Source organism: Wasmannia auropunctata, unplaced genomic scaffold, assembly GCF_000956235.1.
Source record: "Wasmannia auropunctata unplaced genomic scaffold, wasmannia.A_1.0 LD323979.1, whole genome shotgun sequence".
NCBI lineage: Eukaryota > Metazoa > Arthropoda > Insecta > Hymenoptera > Formicidae > Wasmannia > Wasmannia auropunctata.
The window spans coordinates 6,347-15,309 of record NW_012038911.1 but is presented as its reverse complement, the minus strand read 5'-3'; the positions used below and the strand labels follow the sequence as shown (position 1 = coordinate 15,309).

The following is an 8,963-nucleotide window of genomic DNA, read 5'->3' as shown; positions in this document are numbered from 1 at the left end:
GTAAAATATCCTTTGATTAAAAATTTTACTGAAATACACAATAAAATTTCAACATAATTTTAAAATGTGCTAAGCAATTTATGATTGTTTATTATTTTAAGTAATAATACTAAATAAATGCTGTTTATTGTTTTAAGTAATAATACCAAAGTAATGATAAACATTAATCTGACTAACAATTAGTTGCTTAAGATAATTTTATCATGTAATCGACTGGTTATGTCCGATTTTCTGATACTTTTAAATATTTTGCTTTAAAACAATTGACAATCTACTGAATAACTTTTATTATATAGTTTTTTAAAAATATCTGTTGTATATTTCAAAAATTTCTTTCGTTATTAACAATATTCCAAAAATTGCCAAATTTCATGTATATTATGCTTATCACCAAACGTGATAAAATTTCTATTTTGCAGTAAAATATAATAAAAAGTTCTCTCTACTGATATTTACAAATTAAACATTAACGACAGTTGCACATTAAAATTCCATTTGAACAACGTTGGAGCATTACGAAAATTATACAAATAACATTTAGAATACAAATAACCGATCAAAGGTGAGCAATATTAATAATATTTGAATTTGTAAGTCAATATAATAAGAAAATTAATCATTTTTAAATTAGAATAATTGTCAAAGACTTTAATAGTTCGTTAATTATCATTATTGTACTAATATCGATGTAACTACATAGATAAAAAATTGGCAGGAAAAGTGCGCAGAACAATCATGGATCTGAAAAGTGTGATAATATTTCTGATCAGTTTAACTATATACGTTAAAAGTCAAACCATTAAAACTAAATTCCCTGCATTCAGAATTCGTCTATTTGAAAGTGGCATAAACGATACTGATTATTCGAATATCTCGAAATGTAACGGGACTACTTATGGTGAGTAAAAAGAAATAAAACTCATACGTATATTTCAAAAAGTTTTGCTTAATTTTAATCAATATGTACGATTTTATGAATATTTGCTGCAAGATATATTATTTTTGCTTACGTCAAATTGAGATTTTTACTTTACTTTACTTTTACTTTACTTTTTTCTTTAATAAAATTCAAATATAAGTATTGGGCTGAATTTCTCTTATTTTTTTATTTTTATATTAACGTTATCTCTTACAATTAGCAAAAAAACGGAATTAACTATTTATTCAACCCAATAACAGCATCGTTAATTTGCACAATTTATTGATTATAATAAAATACTTAATAATTCATATTTAAAAGATATATAATTTTATGTATAAGTTTGCATACAATTCACAACACTTTTACCAAAGCTTTTATGCAGACTATAATTCTCTTGTTATTTTCGTTACATTTTTCCTAAACGACAGATAAACCAATGAATTCAACTGGAGGCGGAAATTACGCGAATATCGGTCAGTTTCCATTCATGGCAGTAGTAAATAATCTTGTGGGTAACATATTATTCAAGCAATGCAGTGGCACGATCATACATACAAAATGGGTTCTCACAGTCGCTCATTGCGTAGAAAATTATCCATTGTTTATTTACCACCAAATGTTTTCTGTGACGTTCGGCATCATCGACAAACCTGGTGTAAAATACGATTTCCAAGGTCCCAGTGTATCAATGATTGCAAACCGAGCCATTATACACCCGAATTACACAAATACACATTTCTACAACGATATTGCCCTACTGCTAATGCCGACTAATATTCCCTTTTTCAGTAAGTGTATATAAATTATTTCTTAATAAATATATCTTCTTTTCTTTCTTTTTTTGCATCTCGTTACACCTTAATATTATTTCATTATTTTATATGAAAATTAAATTGGAAGTAGTTTAAATGACACATGCAGAAGAACTCCGCGATAATCAAAAATCGTATAGCTCCTTTTGTAATCTTTAGTACATAAGGAAAATGCGACCGAATACTAAGATTTTCTTAAAATTGGAAGGAAACGGAAATAATAACAAACAAAGAGTTTTTTTTTGATTACATAGTTGTAATTTAAATGTCAAAATAAAAATAAAAGGCTGATGACGAGATTATCCTCAAATTTGGTACATTGAATCCGATTCGAAAATGTTATCAAAAGAAAGGTTTCATTAATCTGAAGTCAACAAAACAATATAGTTCGGAGCGACTCACTGTTTCAGAGGTAACAGCTCTTAAAAGTTTCAAATGATACTTTTTTTAAGGGACTTTTAGGATTTTGCTCATACTCTAACTTACTCCAAAAATTGATTTTAGTAAAATATGTTTAAATTTTTGCTCTAATGCAGGGTCTCTTGAGTGGTATGTATATACATATATGCCACTGTATATATGTGTTTCACTCGATATACCGTCACTTACTTACCATGCTGCAATATTGATTTTAAGAAATGACGAAAAGTAACATTTTTTTATTTCAGTGACTATTCAACCCATAAAACTTGTTAATACAGATGAAAATTTTGCTCTAAGGCAGGATCTCTTGAACAGTATGTATATACATGTATGCCGCTGTATATATGTGTCTCACTCAATATACCGTCACTTATTTACCATGCTGCTATATTGATTTTAAGAAATGACGAAAAGTAACATTTTTTCATTTTAGTGGCTTTTCAACCCATAAAACTTGCTAATAGAGATGAAAATTTTGCAAATAAAAATGCTTTTGTCTTGGGATGGGGAGGAGGATCGGAAAAGCTTAAATACGCTGAAGTATCGGTTATTCAAAATACTGAATGCAAACAAGCCGGACTCAATACGAGCGACGTCACTGATCAGCACGTGTGCACGGCCACAGGATTGGGAGAAGATACTTGCCACGTAAAATAATCACAAATAATAAAATTATGTTCTTATTCAGCAAGAAAATACCCACAGTTTGCACATAGCGGTGGCATAGTGAGACGAATAGAAAGAGAGAGAGCGTTGCATTAACCGTTGTTATTGACCAGTTGCACGAGCAGTGCAACGCTGTGGAGAGGAAGAGCTTTCTAAAGATTCTGTGAGAAAAAACCAGCATGAAACGGACAAGTTATCGTCTTATTTACTGGTATTCTCTTGCTGGACAGAATATAGTTTGTAATGCTATAAAATGAATCAAGTATGAGTGGAATACTCTGAAAGGCTTACAAATATGAATCAATTTAAATCATTTTAAATAGCTTAAGTAAATGAACTTTAATAGTATCTTTTCCTATTATTATTATTTGATTCTTTATTTTCAGAGCGGTGCCCCTCTCATCGTAGCACCGGAAAATAGCTCGTACCTTCAAATTGGTATTTTGGGTATGTCAACTTGCCGTAGCAATGTGCCTGAAACGTTTATTAGAATTTCTTCGTATATAAAATGGATTCGCGCAGTTATGTTGTTCGAAGAGTTGAAACAGTTATACATAAATAATAACTTAAATACAGTTATACATAAATAATAACTTAAATATTATATGTACAGTTTTAATTTAAAAAATGCTCTTGTAATAAGTTACTTCATTTTAATATCATTGAAAGTATTGTTATTTCAATAATATTAAGATATTAATATTGATAAATATTAATATGAAATTTAATCAAGACTATGAAATGACCAAACAAGGTAGTTATATCAAATGCGATCTAAAGCCAAACTTACTTTAGATCGCATTTGGTATTGGTGCTTTATTTCTTGTGAATCATACAATCTTTAGTTCAGGTAAACTGCGCGCCAAATATTTTGTCGATCTTGAAACACAGCTCCAAACTAAATCCGGACTACATAAATATTACAATTAAAATGGCAAGTAATTTGATAACGATTAATATCGTTCGGGAGTATAATATTAAGATATTAATATCGTGAGAAGCTTTGAAGACAATTATATTCTGTATTCATTTTATTGATTGTGTCAAATGCTACAGAAAATCTTTTTGTATATTTTACTGCGCAATGGCCGGAGATGTCTATGTTTTAGATATGATTATGCGCTGTAATCAATATTACGGCATAATTAAATCAAAGATTATGATATACGTTATATTAGTAACACTTTAACATTAAAATAAAGTAGCTCATTAAAGCATATTTTAATTTGAAAATTTACGTATATTAAACATACACTTTTACATCAAGTTTTAATATAAATACATGTTTAATTATTATCGATTTGTACAAGTTGGAAGGACCAACTCCTTCAGCTTCAGTTCAGTAATCCTTTAAATAAACATATATATTCAATAATAAATAGTGTTCATTTCTTATATCATTTTTTTAAATTACATACCCTCATATATAATATTAAAATTATTTAAAAAAATAATGGTATTAAACTTTTGCTGAATATATATGTATATATATGTATATATATATATATATATATATATATATATATATATAACATTCAAGCCAACGATAAAGCACATTTATTGTTAATGATGTGATCTACCTGACATGCTCGATCGCCAATTTTCGCTAATTCGCGCTCGCGCATGTCAGGAAGGCGCCTTCTAACGACTCTTTAGAGCCGCCAAATGCTTGGCACTCTGGGATTACTTCGAGAATTCTCAATTTATCAAATTTCTATTGGCGATTAGTTGAGAGAGGTCTTGTCTTGTCCTACAGAAAAAAGATGCTGACAATAGTCAACAACACTCGCTCTTTTAGTGAATCATCGCCGAAATATCTCGTCGCTGAGAATCGCCGTTTAAATTTATTCGTTGCGCTTACTTTTTCTTTGTGCTCGTTTTCAAAGCTCTTAATTTTTAAAAGAAATTTCTTTCTGTGATAAAAAAATAAATTTATTTTAATGCAAACGTAATGGAGTCTGATTAATAAATAAACAATGTGTTGATAAAACTTTAAAATTTTTTCTCACATCCAAACTTTATTTCTTTTTGTCGGTCAAACGCGCTTTCGAATATAATAAAAAAACCACATTTCTTGCGATATATACAAAATTGAGTAAGTCTTGAGATAAAATTTAGCACGAAATTTTTTTCATCTGGGTGGACATTTTGCCCCGTATGATAATCAATTACGCGGGGACCGAAATCTCTTCTTTAATTTGTTAGACTCTTTATGCAGATTGCATACGCTACGATTGCAGTGTAACTCTATTTCACCCATCACGTTTGGATACGCGTTGGCGCGCGGATACTCAAAACAATCGAAAAAACTTTGAATACTCGGGGCGCACGTTCTTCCGAAATTTCTGCTCCGGATGTTAAATATATTTCTAAATTAAGTCGCGGCAATTTGAATTAATTTAGATTTTAGAGCAATTAGAAGTAAACAGTTTTATAGCTCGCTTCCTTCTCCCTCTTACTTTGAAATATTGTAATCGTTGTTTATCTATTTTTAAGATAAATTTTTGAAGATTGGCAAATAAACGCGTATTCGTCCGGGCCACCGCTGAATACCAGCGGTGGGGCGGTCGTGCCAGTCGTATCTCGCCGAGCTGCTAGGCATGTGGGGATAGATCTCTATCCCCACACGCTTAGCAACGCGGCGAGATATGACCGTCCCACCGCTGGTATTCAGCGGTGGTCCAGACGGATACGCGTTTATTCGCCAATCTTCAAAAATTAATATCTCGTTAACGATTGCGAATTATTCTAACTATTAGAATATTGTGCACAAAATATTTTTCTCTTAATTTCAGAGGATTCCTCTTGAGGCCATATACAAGAATAAAATCCTCTAAGATTTAACGGATTCCACTAAAATTAAAATTATTTTTTTTTGGGTGTGTTTAGATTTAATGCGAAATAGGCCTAGTCAGGCTGAAAATAGTCGCTTAATGTATTGCTTAAATGCATATCTAAGTAGTTGAACATCCATTAATTTTTTGTTGCTCATCCTTGGCCCATTATTTATCGTGAATATATATGTTTTTTAAGCTTAGGATAGAATTAGATACGAAAACCATTAAGTCCATTGTCCATGTAGCAACTAAGTATCCAATAACTTATTAGTCCTAAAAGTGTTTTATCTACGGCTAAGAATTTTAAGTGTTTCCAATGACTCACTAGCTTTAAGAATTTTTGACATATCTCTGTTCGATATAAATAGAGGACCCTGCGACTGCAGCGACAGTTTGTCGAGGTCCTTACAAGTAAGTACGTACACGTAATTCATATAACAATACGCAAGTAAGTTATAAAAAAAACTATGCATAAAATTATCGAATAGTTATTTTTATACGATCATTCTCGCGAGTCTCACAAGACATTACCCAGTCACATTTTGTTAATGCCACTTCGCTGTCGCCTCACTGATTTAACAAGTCTCGATTATAACATGAAGCAGAGAATATAGTAGATCGTGTACTATTAAGAACAGATTTTTGAGTGTATACGTAACATTAGAATGTCATGAAGAATAGTGTGCACCATATACATGTATAACGCTGATAACGATCGTGTTCAGTGTACGTCAAACATACATAATGTAAAATGTACTGTACCGAAGATAAAAATAAAAGCTGCTTTTTCATCTACCGTAATTCATGAATTTAAAATATCTAATTTTAATTCTATAATAAAATACGTTTAAATCTATAATATAATATAAAATTGATCTAAAATTACTTTTCATGTCTAAAGTTTTTTCCTCTTATTTATTTTAAGTGTATGATATTAACATTTATTATTTGTTATATTGTTAGTACTACAACAATTTTAACAATAATTAATAAAAATTAATTTACGCGGATCCATTAAAATTAATTTGTGTCGTTATAATCTATTTAAAAAAAAATTATTTCAAGACAAACATTTTCAAAGAATTTACTACAGCAGTACATAGAGAGGAAATTTTTTTTTTAAACTTACTTTAGAAATCATAAAATTCATGAACATTCATATTTCAAAAAATTTTATGATTTATTAATATCTACGACAATAAAATATAAAACACATTTTGATAAAAATTTTATCAAAATGCTTGATAACATTTTAATATAATTTTAAAATATGTTAATCAATTTATGTTTGTTTATTATTTTAATTAAAAATACCAAAATACATGCTAAGTAGTGATCAACATATACAATATCTTATAAGTATAATTTTTACAATATTGCATGATATTTTTAATCTGACTTACAATTAGCTGCTCAAGATAATTTTACTATGCAACATGATTATATATTACAATGATTATATAAGACATTCGGTTACATTTAAATATTTTGTTTTAAGATAATTGACAATCTGCTGAATAATTTTTATTATGTGATTTATAAAACGTCTTTTGTATATTTCAAATATTTTTATTATTACCGATAATATTCGAGAGATTGCCACCAAATTATTTCATGCTTATCACAAAACGTTTGTATCAAATTTTCTAATAACAAAAAATTTTCTTTGCGTAAATTTTTAAACAATAAAAAAATACACCGCGTTTGCAAATTATCTAATTGGACAAAATTTAATTCTGTACTTACTAAACGGACTTTATTTTCGTACTTACAAAATGTGCTTCAATTAACGACAGTTGCGACATTCCTTGCGGATTAGAGTGAATATCATTTCATTATATTTTGATATCATTAACCTAATATAAACAAATTGGGCATTACAGACAGTCTCACATTAAAGTTTCGTTGAAGCGAAAATTATACAAAGTAACATCTGGAATACCAACAAGTAACAACCGACCAAAGGTGAGCAATAATGATAATTGAAAGTATTTGTAAGTTGATAATAATAAGAAGATTAATCATTTCTAAGTTACAAAAATGAATCATAATTTTTGTATGTTTTTTGTTCCAAATTTCAATATTTAAATAATTAAAAGTCCTAATTTTTTGCATTTTTGCTTGAACAATGATTAATACAAAATAAATATATATTTTTGTAAAAATATGTAAATAAATCTATCCCTTTAAAAATGTAAAAAAACTTAAAAACAATGTACGTATGCTGGTGTTCTTTATGACATATATACATTTATACAATATGTATTTGTATATATACAATATGTATTTGCAAACAGTATTTTACGAAATTTTTAAATCTATACATCTCTCAGAATAATTAAGCTAAAAGCTTTCATAATTTCATTAATTGTCATAATTGTTCAAATATCGACGCAATTACAGATAGGAAAGTATAAATATAAAATTTCCAGGGACAGCGCAGAACAATCATGGATCTAAAAAGTGCGATGGTATTTCTGATTAGTTTAACTGTATGTCAATATGTTCATAGTCAACCCCCTATCCCGTCCAGACGCACATCTGAAAAAATCGGGGAACTTGAAGACTATCCCGATTCGGACATCGATGATGATCAAATAAAAACAATAATCATACGTATGTATATTTTAAAAAGTTAGTTGATTTTATTAATGCGATTTTATGAATATTTGCTGCAAGTTTATATTATTTTTGCCTACATCAAATAAAGAATTTATCTTTTACAAAATCCAAATTAAGTATTAGGCTGAACAGTAAACTTCTTTTGTTTTAATAAATAAAATATGGGGTATGTGCCAGAGCTGGGTAATTTCAATATAAATTAAAATACAATAAATAATATGATCAATACAGACGTTACGACTCGCATCGGGTCATTCTCAATGCTAAGAACGATAAATTAAACATAAAAATTTAAACGGAAAACAATAATATAAAATCTGTACATTGTTAAAATTTTTGTTAGAGAAAAGTAAAATGTCGTAACAATGCCATCCAAAACCGAATATTCAAGCGCAAATCCTCGAATTAAATCTCGCGCCTAAATATTCGGTTTTTGATGGAATTGTTACGTTAATTTGTACAATTGAATGATAATAATAATAATATAATTTTGAAATAATTTGTATTAAAAATATATATATAATTTTACGTACGACTATCGCGCATAATTCACAACACTTTTATGAAGACGATAATATTGTCATTTTTGTTACATGCTTCCTACGACAGATAAACCAATGAACTCAACTAAAATAGCAAGCGAAAATTACGCAAAAATCGGACAGTTTCCATTCATGGCAG

At 28.9% G+C, this 8,963-nt stretch overlaps 1 protein-coding gene across 1 annotated transcript in view; it reads left to right on the top strand.

The window, feature by feature from the left end:
- Positions 1-1,085: 1,085 nt before the first annotated feature.
- LOC105460345 (atrial natriuretic peptide-converting enzyme-like) overlaps positions 1,086-8,963 on the top strand; it is a 10,710-nt gene continuing 2,832 nt past the window's right edge. Inside the window, exons 1-8 of the mRNA XM_011706791.1 lie at positions 1,086-1,710; positions 2,403-2,495; positions 2,591-2,805; positions 3,210-3,270; positions 5,334-5,489; positions 6,029-6,071; positions 7,544-7,625; positions 8,093-8,276. Coding sequence (XP_011705093.1) covers positions 1,359-1,710; positions 2,403-2,495; positions 2,591-2,805; positions 3,210-3,270; positions 5,334-5,489; positions 6,029-6,071; positions 7,544-7,625; positions 8,093-8,276 — 1,186 coding nt within the window. The 5' untranslated portion in view covers positions 1,086-1,358. The remainder of the gene's footprint in view (positions 1,711-2,402; positions 2,496-2,590; positions 2,806-3,209; positions 3,271-5,333; positions 5,490-6,028; positions 6,072-7,543; positions 7,626-8,092; positions 8,277-8,963) is intronic.